The sequence below is a fragment of the Thamnophis elegans genome, chromosome 3, assembly GCF_009769535.1.
Source record: "Thamnophis elegans isolate rThaEle1 chromosome 3, rThaEle1.pri, whole genome shotgun sequence".
NCBI lineage: Eukaryota > Metazoa > Chordata > Lepidosauria > Squamata > Colubridae > Thamnophis > Thamnophis elegans.
Window position 1 is genome coordinate 135,692,713 of NC_045543.1, and position 13,933 is coordinate 135,706,645.

At 43.5% G+C, this 13,933-nt stretch overlaps 1 protein-coding gene across 7 annotated transcripts in view; it reads right to left on the minus strand.

Moving 5' to 3' along the window:
• Positions 1-305: 305 nt before the first annotated feature.
• POLI (DNA polymerase iota) overlaps positions 306-13,933 on the minus strand; it is a 29,601-nt gene continuing 15,973 nt past the window's right edge. For all 7 annotated transcript variants that reach the window (XM_032213503.1, XM_032213505.1, XM_032213504.1 and 4 more), the window contains 5 exons: positions 12,639-12,817; positions 10,984-11,075; positions 9,055-9,188; positions 5,027-5,229; positions 306-1,705 (listed from right to left, as the gene is read on the minus strand). In XM_032213503.1, the coding sequence (XP_032069394.1) occupies positions 1,025-1,705; positions 5,027-5,229; positions 9,055-9,188; positions 10,984-11,075; positions 12,639-12,817 (1,289 nt within the window). In that variant the 3' untranslated portion in view covers positions 306-1,024. The remainder of the gene's footprint in view (positions 1,706-5,026; positions 5,230-9,054; positions 9,189-10,983; positions 11,076-12,638; positions 12,818-13,933) is intronic.

A 13,933-nucleotide genomic window follows, 5' to 3' on the forward strand; every position in this document is an offset into this window, starting at 1 on the left:
ACATTTGCTTTCTAAAATGTTTGTTGAAGTGGCACAACCATTTTGGGAGGGGGAGCCAACCCCCCCCCCCAAAAAAGGCTCATGTAATCTGGATGATTACATGTATTCTTAGGTCTATGGCCTCACTCTGCTTGTGGCTCAGTGGTTAGAATGCAGTACTTCCGTGGTGGCGCAGTGGTGAGAGTGCAGTACTGCAGGCTACTTCTGCTGACTGCCAGCTGCCTGCAATTTGGCAGTTCAAATCTCACCAGACTCTGCTTTCCATCCTTCAAAGATGGGTAAAATGAGGACCCGGATTGTTGGGGGCAATAGGCTGACTCTGTAAATTGCTCCGAGAGCACTGTAAAGCACTGTGAAGTGGTATATAAGTCTATGTGTTATTGTTCTTCCATTGGCAAGAATATGTAACCCTCTAGCAGTGTTTCTCAACCTGAGCAACTTTTAAGGTGTCTGGACTTCAACTCCCAGGATTCTCAATCCAGTAGGGCCATCGCTAAGAATGCTAGCAATTAGATTAGAAGTCTACACAGATCAAAGTAGACCAGGATGGTGCCCTAGCCTCTAGCATCTATGACTAAGAAAATGGAGAAAAATTACTGTGACTGCTTTGTATTTCAACATCCTTTCCCTTGCCTCTCTACATATTCTTCAAATTTTAAGGGACATTTATTTTAGGTGGGAAACCCATTTTCATGCGCCAGGAACCAAAGTGTCAACATTGTACTGGAGGTCTGTTTCATTTGCAAACGTGCACATGTGAACTTTGCTTTCCCACCCTGATACAGTTACAATATATCTGGAGGGACAGTTTGTCAAATTTTCCAGCCAAATTGATTTTAAGACATCCTGGGCAGCTATTCTTTGAAAATTTGATCTCTGGAGAGGAAGTTATATAGATGCATTAAAAAGAAATTGCCCCCCATTTTCTTAAACCATATCACCTTAGCTACCTTTGGCTGAAGGAAAGCTCTATCTCCAGATACATAATTGACCTGCAAGGATAGTCTCTCCAACAAATGACAAGTCATCTTGGTTTGAAATAGCGTAGTAAACTATTGGACCCTGGAGATGATGCCTGTCCTTTCTTGGTTCCTTTAAGCGTCGCAATGTTGCTGCCGTGCATTTTGGAAACACGCTTTTGACTCTTCCATTCAGCCAGCAGTTCTTTCTGCATCTCTGCGGGCAGCTCCGAAAAGGTTTTGGGGTCTACAGAAGGAGGAAGGGCCACTTTCGATCCTTGGCTTGAATGGTTTTGGGAAGAGCCTTCTCCACAGGGGTTCTGCCCTTCTGGTGGTGGTGGTTCTTCATTGGTGGGTGCAATGTCATACAATCCCAAAGTTCTAGTCCTTTGACCAAGGTCTCCGGAATGTAAGGAAATGGAGCTTATTTTGGCTTTTGAATGGCATGGTGGTTTTTCCTCTAGTTCAGATCCTCCCTGGCTCCACAAAGTCCCTGTGGAATCCCTAACCTTCTTTTGGCTAGAGATTATTTCCTCCTTAATGTCACTTGGAAGCTGGTTGAACACATCGTAATCTATTCCAGCAGGAAGAAGTGGACTTGGGCACTGAAAATCACTTGCTGTTGGCAGACAAGGAGTGTGGAGTTGAGATTGGACACATCTTGTGGTTCTCTCTCCTGATAAAATATCACTGTCTTCCCCTTGATGTTCCATCCTCGTGTTTTCTGAGTTTCTGTCTTCTGTTGTCTACGTAGCAAATGAGAACTTATTTAAACTACATACAAGAGAGAATTGTTGTACAATCTTATAGTTTAATCTAATGAAAAGAAGGACTAGGGGAGACATGATAGCAGTGTTTCAATATCTCAGGGGTTGCCACAAAGAAGAGGGAGTCAAGCTATTCTCCAAGGCACCTGAGGGTAGAACAAGAAGCATTTGGTGGAAACTGGTGAAGGAGAGAACCAACTTAGAACTAAGGATAAATTTCCTGCCCCCCCCCCCCCCCCCCCCCCGCCGCAATCATCCAGCCGCTTGGGGTTTGTGCTAGCGCAGCGGCACCGCTTGAAAGCTAGCAACAGATGAAGCACGAATGAGGAGAGGTGACCCGATAAAAGGTTGAGTTGTTGAAAACTAGGTCTTCGAAGTGAAGGGAGAGTCAGGAAAATACTACTTCTGGGCCGAAGACTGAGGTTAATCTGGGGAAAGTCAAGAGGAGGAGTGGAGGTGTGGCCTCAAGATTTACTTCAGTCTCTGGGCAAAAGGGCTGAGTTAATACCCAGTTGTGACTCGTCCCACACCCCACTTTGGAGACCAATTAATTGGTGGAATAGCTTGCCTCCTGAAGTTGTGAATGCGCCAACACTGGAAGTTTTTAAGATGTTGGATAGTCATTTGTCTGAAGTGGTGTAGGGTTTCCTTCCTAAGCAGGGGGTTGGACTAGAAGACCTTCAAGGCCCCTTCCAACTCTTCCATTCTATCTTATTCTATCCTATCCTATTCATATCATCATTTCCTTTTAACAACCCCATAATCCCTTGTAGGGTGGAGGCTGGGCAACTGAATGGAGCTGAGTGTTTACTGGCCGGATGCCCTTCCTGGCACCAATGCGGAGTTATATTCAGCAGATATATTCTCAACATGCCCATAGAGAGAAATATCTGCCTTTACCGAGGATCGAACTCACAGCCTCCTGATTGTGAGGTGAGAACTCCATCTTTAGGTTCTGTCCCCACCCAGAATTAACAGAGGTGGATGGATTGGTTTGCTCCTCATCCATGACACTTTTACGGATGTCTGGGTCTGTTCCTTCCTACTTTTGGGTTAATACGCATTAAAAATACAAGAGTTCTTGTATCTTGTGTCCTCACCATTCTACAATCATATATGCAGGATAAATTGTGAGTCCCTCTTGTAGTATCTACATGTTTGAATATATGTATTCAAGTACTCTTGTATTTTTAATGCGTATTAACCCAAAAGTAGGAAGGAACAGACCCAGACATCTGTAAAAGTGTCATGGATGAGGAGCAAACCAATCCATCCACCTCTGTTAATTCTGGGTGGGGACAGATAGACAAGCAAGACTGAAAATCAAGATATTTCTTTAATTCAGCTTATCCAATTATTACATAATGAGCTCTCATAGTAGCCATCACTGTCATGGGATCCCCTTTGGCGATCCCCTTCTGAGGAGCAAAGTCAATGGGGAAGCCAGATTCACTTAACGACCACATTGCTAGCTTAACAACAGCAGTGATTCACTTAATAACTGTGGCAAGTAAGGGGCAAGGTTTAAGTTTACCGTATTTTTCAGAGTATAAGATGCACTCCCCCCTCCCGCTAAAAGAGGCTGAAAATTTGGGTGCCTCTTATACTCTGAATGTAGTCCTGCCCACCCTTCGGCCTCCATGCATCCTCTTCCTGGCTTCAGAGATTGCCACAGACAATGGCTTGCGTTTTTGGGCTCCACGCCTCACATTTTCACCCTCCAAATGCTCCGTTTGAGACCCGTTCAAGGCTGCTGGGATCGGCAGAGCACGTCGCCGCCAATCGCCACCTCCACACATCACATTTTCGGCCTTTGCGCGTGGCGCTTCAGGCGATCCCCGCAGCCTTGAACAGATCTCAAACGGAGCGTTTTGGAGGCTGAAAATGCGAGGCGTGGAGCCCAAAATGGCAACTCGGAACAGCTGCTAACTTGTCTTACCATTTCCGCGCTTCACCTGCTTTACTAACTGGAGCTCCCTCCCTGCGACAATCAGCTGTGCTTTAGAAGCTGCTTATCAGTCCCAACAAGGCCAGTGCACTCACTCACAACTAGCAAACTAATGTGCTAAAGCGGAGCGGGCTAAAGACTCTAGCCAGATGAATACCTAGTAGGCAGAGGCAATCCCCCCCCCCAAGTTTCCTCCCCAAAAACTAAGGTGCATCTTATACTCCAAAAAATATGGTAAGTTTACTTGATTGTCATTGCACCTCGTACAACAAAATTAAATGCCATCTTCTGTGTACATCATACATAAGAAAACTGTAAAAAATAAAGCAAAAACACACGCCCTTCACACTCTACACAACTGAATTGAAAACCTCTGATACTGCATTAATATTGCATTATACAGTAGAATTCAACATAGTTACTGCTCTGGGATGGAAGCTGTTCTTCAGCCTTGTTTTTATTATCCTGTACCGTCTGCCTGATGGTAATAGTTAAAAAAAAGGATGCCCAGTTGCATATGGTGATCACATTACCCTGGGACATTGCAACTGCCGTAAATAACACGCTGGTTGCTGAGGGTCTGATATTTGGTCATGTGACTGTGAAGACTGCGAAGAGCCGAGGTGGCTCAGTGGTTAGGGTGCAGTACTGCAGGCCACTTTAACTGACTGTGATCTGCAGTTCTGCGGTTCAAATCTCACCGGCTCAAGGTCGACTCAGCCTTCCATCCTTCCGAGGTGGGTGAAATGAGGACCCGGACTGTGGGGGCAAGTTGCTGACTCAATTTGCTAAAAAAAATTGTAAACCACTTAGAGAGGGCTGAAAGCCCTATGAAACGGTATATAAGTCTAATAAATAAATAAATAAGATGCTGCAAACAATCATACGTTTGAGGACCTGTTGTAACTCACTATTCTCAGTGTTGTTGTAACTTTGGACCAGACGAAACAAATGGTGGCTCAGTAGCTAAGACACTGAGCTTGTTGATCAGAAAGGTTGGCAGTTCAGTGGTTCAAATCCCTAGTGCCACATAATAGAATGAGTTCCTGTTACTTGTCCCAGCTTCTGCCAACCTAGCAGTTTGAAAGCATGTAAAAGTAGAAAAATAGGAATCACCTTTGGTGGGAAGGTAACAGCGTTCCATGCGCCTTCGGCATTTAGTCATGCCAGCCACATGACCACGGAGACATCTTCGGACAGCACTGGCTCTTCGGATTTGAAATGGAGATGAGCACCGCCCCCTAGAGTCGGGAATGGCTAGTACACACGTGCGAGGGGAACCTTTACCTTTCACCTTAAACAAATGGTTGCAAGTCAAGGACTCTATGTATATTAAGAAGTGTCGAACTTACGTGAAAAAGTTTGTTGGAGCTTAAAGAAGGTGACGATTGACTCAGATAAAATTGAATAGACTCCTTGGAAGAAGCTGGTGGGTCCTTAAGATTGGAAAAGCAGATGTTCAGCAAGGTCAGGTGAAATGGAGCCTCAACATTGATCATCTTTCGAAACAGTTTCATAAGAATGGAAACGAGTTGAGCCTTTACACTGGCGTCTCCTGGGAATAAATTATGGAGGACAAAAATCACGTAAGCAGACTCTTACTCAAGAAGAAAACAAAAAAAAATAATTCCAACTCTGCATAACAAAAGAATGGAGCAATACAGAAATTGGTGGGATTTTTAGGCATTGATGAAATTTCCAAGAAAATGAGTGCCCTCTGAAATTGGTTGTTTTCTTGCTAGTGCCCTGATGATGTTACTGTCAGACCTGGAAGCCGTCTCTTACACCGGGCCTTCAGGCCTGCCACAATTTCTACTGTGGGGGAATGGGAGGGGGGATTACTTGGAGTATGGGAGATATATAGTCTAAACAACATTCCTTTCTCAGAGAGTCAAGGACACGTTGCCCAGCAGCTGCGATAAAATGGCTGGGAGGCATCTCCCATTTTGGATGGTGCCTGATTGGGCCATGTGATGGACATGTGGGTTCTGGGCAGGGACTTGAACTTTCACTTGGGTAGGGAAAACCTGGAAACTTTCAGATTCGGGTTTTCCCAGATGTGCCAATTGTCAGGCCTGCAGTCATATTCCTTGTAGAATCTTTGGTCTGCCACAATCTCTATTATTTTACTATGATGTTTCATTAGTGTAGTAATTGGGAGGGGGAATAGTAAGGAGTAGAATTGTAGAATGTGTTGTTGTCATACTAAAACATTCCTTTCTAGAAGCCCAAGGTCATCTTTTGTCTCTGCACCTCTGCACCTGACCAGAACTAGATGGGTGGAAATGCCAGCATGGCAGAGGAAGATTGGACCATGTGATGGACTTGTGGGTGTGGGGGCAAGGTTCTGAACTTTCAACTGGGTGGAAACCCAGGAAGCTTTCAGATTCGGGTTTCCACAGTTTGTACCAACATGTCTGTCTTATTAAATTGGAACTTTGATGAAAGCTATGCCTTGAATTCTGATTTAATTCTGGATGATATGTCGAACGCTGACATTTACCTGAATCTCCCTTTAAAATAAATCACCAGCAACCCTGGCACGGGGTGCTGACTCCCAACACTGACTGACCCAGTCAACGTAAAATATCAGCGAAAGTGAAAATGAGCCGATTGACAAGACGCTTCTCTGCAAAGGAATTTCTGTTTGAAGATTTATAGTGTCTGGAAAAATGCAACCAGAGGGGGCTGGAAAGGCTTATTCTACATACGGCTGGAGGAGACAAGATAATTGGAACCTCCCAGACCAACTTTTGCAGCTAAACGTGAGTGTATATCCTCTCCTTCCCCAGCCAAGGCTCGGGGAAAAAAAACTGGAGTGGAGATTTTGACTCCTTTCAAACAGCGATAAATGAAATGACCCATTACCCTGCAACTGAGTTGAAGATAGATTCCCTATCAGGATGGGGAATTCAAACCAGCCAGCAAGAATTTGGCCAGCAAATCTCACTAGCCAGCCACTGATAATTGGGCTGCAGCTTGGGAATCAAGCACCACCAGGTTGGGCTTTCACCCCAGGTTATGGATGGAAGAGATGCCAATGGGCACCTGCTTGGCCATCAACATGGGAAAATCCTCCAAGCCAGCAGAGGGGCCTTGGCCCCAAACCCCCCCCCCCCCTAGCCAGCCATCAATGGTTGAGCTGCAATCTATGACTCAAGCAACTCCAGAATGGGTTCCTTTCCCAGGTCATGGATGGGAGAGAGGCCAGTGGGCACCTGCTCCCCCTCAGCAGATGGCACCATGGCAGATAACCGGCCAGTGGCCAACCTAGGGATTGACACCCCCCCCCCCCGAGTCCAGTCTCACCTGCAATGACCCAACAGGTTCTTACCCCACCTTCCTACAGAGAAGAGTTCTTGATAATGGAAGAAGGGATGAATGAGGGGGAAGCTGCAGGATGGATGGCGGAACAATGTGGTGAGGCGGTTCCTAAGTTTAGAGATGTAACTAGGTTCCTTCCCTCGTGGGTCGAGCTTTCAGATTTGGGTTTCCACAGTTTGTACCAACATGTCTATCTTATTAAATTGGAACTTTGATGAAAGTTATGCCTTGAATTCTGATTTAATTCTGGATGACATTTGGAATGCTGACACCAATATGACATCTCTAATAAAATGCAACTTTGGGGAAACTCAAGCGTTGGGGTCTTCTTTCGTTGGGTGTGTTATTTGGAATCCTGACAGTTACCTAGTTTGGATAATGTGATGTCTGTAAGCTCAGAGACCAACCATGCTCAAGAGACCACCAAGGACTCCTCAATGGTGAAATTAAAAGGCAAGAAATAGCTGGGACATCAACATTGTCCCTACTGCCAATCACCTCCACTAGACCGATAAGATTGCATAGATTAGGCCTCCTCCGAATTCCATCAGCCAGCCAGTGTAGACTGGCAACTACTCGGAGGAGAGCCTTCTCGGTGGCTGCTCTGACCCTCTGGAACGAACTCCCCGTGGAGATCCGGACCCTCACCACCCTCCAGACCTTCCACGCCGCACTTAAAATCTGGCTATCCCAGCTGGCCTGGGGTTAAAGATTCTAACCCCTACTCGAATTGTATGACTGTTGAGTTCTTAAATGATGTAATGCTTTATGTTGTAAATTGTTTGTCCTTCCCCCACCCCTTTTGAACTGTGAGCCGCCCTGAGTCCCCCCAGGGAAAAGGGCGGCATACAAATAAAGTGAACTGAACTGAACTGAACTGAATTGTGAAATCAGCAAAGAACTCCAACCTCTAAGAATCGCCCTGGGAAGATGGTGACTAACAATTAATGCCTTTGAGTAGTGATTATTTCCAAGCTCCAAAGGACTTGAAACTTGCTGGCATCTGACAAACTGAATTCTTTTTCTCCAAGTTTAAGGAGCTTAAGAATGGACATTCCCTAGCAAGTAAGGAGGCTGATCTAATTTACATGAAGCATCCAGGTCAGCTGGAATTGAAAAGATGTAGAAGAAGTTGAAGGATGTCTATGGCAAAGAGACAGTGAACTTGAGAAGGGAAAAAGCTGATAGAGGCAAGGACAACAATGAGGATTTGGGACAAGGCTTCATTAAATAAGGGAATGGACTTCCCAAAGTAGGATCTCACTCTTTCTTGGAGCACCAGGTCTGGGGTAATGCCCAAATGAGTAACATGGAGACCTGCTTCAAATGGAGACTTCAATGGGCAATCTACAACCCACTAGATAGAATGGAACTACCGTGGCACGACAAAACTGCGCTCTACTAAAGCGCGCCCGATTAAACCGCGTCGCTGACGTCATCAGCAGGGCGACAACAGCGAGCGTGGAGAAAGAAGGGCGCTTTAAATAGTGCTTTGAAAGCAAGCCGATTCAAGTTAAGGTAAGGGATAGGTTTAGGGTTAGGTTTAGGGTTAGATTTAGGGTTAGGTTAAAGGTTAGGGTTAGGTTTAGGGTAAGGTTTAGGTTTAGGTTTAGGGTTAGGTTTAGCGTTAGGTTAAGGGTTATGTTTAGGGTTAGGTTTAGGGTTAGGCTAAGGGTTATGTTTAGGATTAGGTTTAGGGGGGTTAGGTTTAGGGGTTAATTTTAGGTTTAGCGTTTACAGCGTGCTTTTTTCTCCGCGCTGTTGTCATGCTGTGATGACGTCAGCTACGCGGTTTCGTCGAGCGCCCTTTAGTCGAACACGGTTTTGTGGTGGAACCTGGAACTACAACTCCCAGAATTCCAAGGCAGTAGGGTCTTAGCAATGTTGAGAGTTGCAATCCTAAGGAATTTGAAGGGGGTCAATTAGAAAAGTTGATATACTTAGTCTAGTGCTGTATGTTATGTGAATGAGAGAGGGTGGGAGGAAGCAATATATTCATGAACTCTCTTGGACATCAAGTCAAAAGAGAAAAATAAGGCCCATGAGACATAAATACCTGAACCGATCCTCTTGATCAAGTGAGATGGAACTGGACATTGGCGGCTCTCTCGATTAAACCATTTATTGGTAGCAGAATACTGACGGATGGTTAATCTGATGGTATGGGGCTTTCTGCCATCTTTGTACAACCTGTTGAAAACATGGAGCCATCAACAACCAACGTTGTCTACCGTTTCTACATTTCAACCTGGCCTGGCTCAAGAAATGGAGAAGGATTCCCTCCCCATCTAGAAAGGCAATCAAGCATTAATGCAAATTGGCAATTCACCACCAAAGTATAACCTCCTAAATGAACAATTTGTAGAACAAAATGAAGCAGTAAGAGAGATCATTAGATTGTGGAGTGGTGAATGAGCCATGGTGACGCAGTGGTTAGAATGCAGTACAGGGCGGGGCATAACCTTTTCCTAGGGGGTCACAGCAAGATCGACAGCAGTTTACAACTTCCGCGACACCTCATTTTAAAGCCCATAAAAAACTGAATTGAATGAGCTATTAAATTTGCTTTAAGAATGGCTGGAAAATTCGATTCGGAAGAACAAAGGATCATTGACAGAATAAAATGCATTGCCTTTCGAGAGGCTCGCGATGCTGGAGCCAGATCTCAATTCGCCAGATCTCAATCCGGCAGAGAACATTGGGGCCATAATTAAGGATGAAGTGGAAGCTCTGATGATTCAGGAGCAAGGTCAAAATCGATATTCGGTTGAAACTTTGAGAATGAATTTGGAAACTGTGTTGAAAAATCTGGAAAATCGAACGGAACTGTTTGAAGATTTGTTGTGTTCTTATCCACCTCGTTTGAATGCTGTTCGAAGGGCTAATGGTGGTCATACTGACTATTAAATCGTGTCAATAAACTCAGTTTTTGATGGGCTTTCGAATGGTGTATGAATTATTTGTGTTGTTATTACAAGTGTTGCTGTGACCCCCTAGGAAAAGGTTATGACCCGCCCTGTATTACAGGCTAACTCTGTTCACATTGCCAGGCGTTTGATTCCTTCGATCCTGACCAGCTCAAGGCTGGCTCAGCCTTCCATCCTTTCCAGGTTTGGTAAAATGGGGACCCAGATTAGTGGGGGCAAGATACTGATTCTGTAAACTGCTAAGATAGTAAAGCACTATGAAGCAGTATACAAGTCTAAGTGCTATTGCTATTGCTTAATACTGGCTTGAACTGGTACATGCCAGGTATAATTCCCTTCCATTGTGGTCTGTGTCGTAGCTCAAGAAATATGGAGACAATCCTTCCCCCAAGAACAGAAGTTTACATTGTTTTGAAGATTTGTAGATGATCCTTTCTCATGTTCCTGCCAGGCCAGCTGAGATCAAGGATGTCAGAGTTTGCTGCATAAATTCAAATCCAGAAGCACACACAGATAACTGATTCAACTGAATTGATTAACTTCTTTATATACATAAGAATAGATGAATAAATGTACAATACCAACAGGTGGTTCTTCCAAGTAAACACAAGGCAGGAGAGTTACAGGCAAACACAAGCAGTTAGTTTCATTTCAGCAGACAAGCCCAGACAGACTGCTAGTTTAGTTCTCAGAGAAGCAGACTGCTTAAGTTTCTGTTTCAATTCTTTGCACAGACTCAGACATGTTTAAGCTCCCATTGGCTGACTTAGTTGCTCTGCCTATTCTTTGGCTGACCTTGTTCCCATGTCTCTCCCAGTCATGAATGTTTTAACAAAGGATTACTACCCCACCAGAAGGAACCACTCTGGTGAGAAAAGTGTGTAAATCTGAAGTGTTTAATATACAAGTAACTAAAAAAGGGACTGAATATTTACTTGTGATCTCATTGTGCCACTGTTCCACCCATTTTATATATTCACACATACACAATGCAGCTCCCAGTTTCAAAATCTTGCTCAGACCCCAAATATTGCGGAACTGTTTTAAGTTAAAATTACCTTTCTAGAAGATTAGTGAGCAATTCTTCAATTTTCTTCTTAACGTCTGCTTCAGAAGAGCACTTTTTAAAGGAGTCCTCATCACTGAGAGACTGCGATATAGTGTTTAAAAATAAAACAATGAATATAATAATTCATTATATGAAACCACATAAAGAACAGACATTCATGTATTTGTAAATTCAGAGCTGATTTTTCTGCCTCCAAAATTTCCTTTTCAAGAATTCAGAGGATCATTTCACAAAATTATATTACAGTATTTCAAACAGTGAATTGGGTTCATTAAAGATATATTTCTGATTAATCCTCTGTTCTTATTAAAATAAAATAAGATAATCATTGTTCTAACAAAGAGGAGCTGTAGGGGAAGGATCTATGTATTTTAAAAAGATCTGTTTTATTATGCTAAGCTGTGGTTTAATTATGGTTTATTGAATAAACCCTAATTTCTTTCCCAGCATACTAAGTCCTAGATCAAGGCACATTGGCCATTCTTTCAAAACATCAATGGAACTTTCAATTTTTAAAAATACTTATGTCCTCCTGCATTGTTTTTTTAAAATATTTTTTATTTTTTATTTTTTCAAAGCGAACACAACACATAAAATCTTCCTTCTTTACATACTGTAGAAAGTGTATCAGTTGGTTACAAAAGGCTTTCGTGCATCTCTTCCACAGTCATCAAGCATAATTCATTTTAACTCAAGTATTTTAACTCAGATATTTATACATGTTACCATCATCATACCGCCATTTTCATTTGACTATGTTTAAACGTCCTTCATCATAAAATATACCAAGATTTAATACATAACCACATACTGGCATTTCATTTACTATTTCTAAAATCCTCCAATAACACTGAATCCTTATGTCCTATTCTAGCTAAACATCCATAATATTTAGTAACAAAATTTTCTAATCCTCCTTTCCAAATCACTGTTTACAATTTATATCCAGTTTCCTTATGTTCCTTATAGGCAGTCTCTTTTAAAATGGTAAAAATTCCTCACCAGCTGGAAACACTTTCTCTTTCCATATCCTTCTGTTTTGGAGCCGCCCCGACTTCATCACAGCCTTGGCTGGATTTTTTGTCGCTGGCTTGAAGAACTTCTCTTGCATCGATCAGGGATTTTGCGATGTCCCTGAGGTCAGCAAGACATATTCTTCCTGTTCACCGTCTCTGCGTGACGGTTTAGGGCTGATTGAACCCCCACTCCCAGCGGCAAAAGTATCAGTTGTGGTCACGGAGCATCGAGACCACACGTCTGTATCGTTGCAACGTTGGCGCCTCCCCCGTCCTCCTGCAGTGTTATAAACTATGTCTTATAAACCTACAACAACTTTGTTCATGCAACCACTAAACCCATGCTAAACAAACCACAATTGTTTAGTCCAATACATGGGCATGTAGGAACTCTTCCTTAGAAATGAAACTCTTCACTCAATTATAGGGGACAAAATTTCTCAAGATATCTCTGCGGATGGATTGGGACCACCAATTCTCTGATGTCTGATATATACAAACCTAGTCTTTGCTGAGTGATAAATCAAGAAGCTGTAGTCTTCACTTTTGGAAAACCCCAGTTGGCCTAGAATTCTCAGACATAAAGAATAGGGCAATTCTTATCTTTAGCTACTGTTTTCGGTTCTACCTGAGGAGCTCCTGATGGGACAACCGGAGAATGGTCTTCTCCCCAACTGAGCTTCTGGATGAGATGTGCAGCTGGAACCCCCAGTTCTTTTTCCAGAATCTCAGCTGAACAGCATTGGAGATCTTGCACAGTACAGAGCCCAAGATTTAGGAGACGCTTTGCTGTTTTAAAGCCAATCCCTGCACGAGAAAAAATAGTTTGCTTCAGCACCTTACCAGACAAATCTTTCTCACAGGGGCTAAAATGTAGTTCACACAGAACTGCAGAGCGCCTGCTCTCTTCTTTCACCTATATAAGTAATGGCTAACCTGCATTCATAATGCAATGAGCACATGAACCCCTCTTTCCGCCTACACATGTGCATGCGACCCCCTGCACCTCCCCCCATGCATGCGTGTGTGACCCCCTATGCCCCATTTTGGGCCTAGCAAGGCTCCCTGCAGCCTCCTGGGACCAAAAAGGGACGTGGGGAGGGGCCTGATGCACCCCCTGCACATGCATGCCCCCTCCCCCTTGCATACATCTCACCCCACGCATGTGCACAATCTCCCACATGTGCCTTGCCCCCGCACATGCGTGGCAGACCTGAAAATCAGCTGGCCACACGCATGTGAGGAGGAGCTAAACTGGGACGATGGCTCATGAGCCCACTGAGATGGTTGTGTGTGCCACATGTGGCATGCGTGCCATAGGTTTGCCATCACGGACCTTTAAGCATGTATCAAAGCCAAAACAAGTTTGTTTGTTTTCCCATCTTACTTGGTATTTTCCTTTTTTTATTATAATATCTTTATTAGGTTTTAATAGCAATAGCAATCTCACTTAGACTTATATACCGCTTCATAGTGCTTTACAGCCCACTCTAAACAGTTTACAAAACCAGCATATTGCCTCCAACAATCTGGGTCCTCACTTTAACAACCTCAGAATGATGGAAGGTTGAGTCAGCCTTGAGTCTGGTGAGAATGGAACTGCTGGCAGTCGGCAGAATTAGCCTGCAGTACTGCCTTCTAACCACTGAGCTACCATGGCTCAGTGGCTTTCATACCTGAAGAGGAACTTAAGACATCATACATTAAAATACAAATTAACACGAAGGGGAAAGGGAGTGACAAAACAAGTTAACAAAATACATCAAATAAACGTAACATAAGTGACCCCCCCCTTTTTAGCACAAAGATATTAACAATACAATCACTTCACTCTAACTTTAAACAAAATCACACCAATTCATAAAATATCTTAAAATGTGCATATTAAAGCACAATATTCATTAAAGGTTCTCATTTTAATTT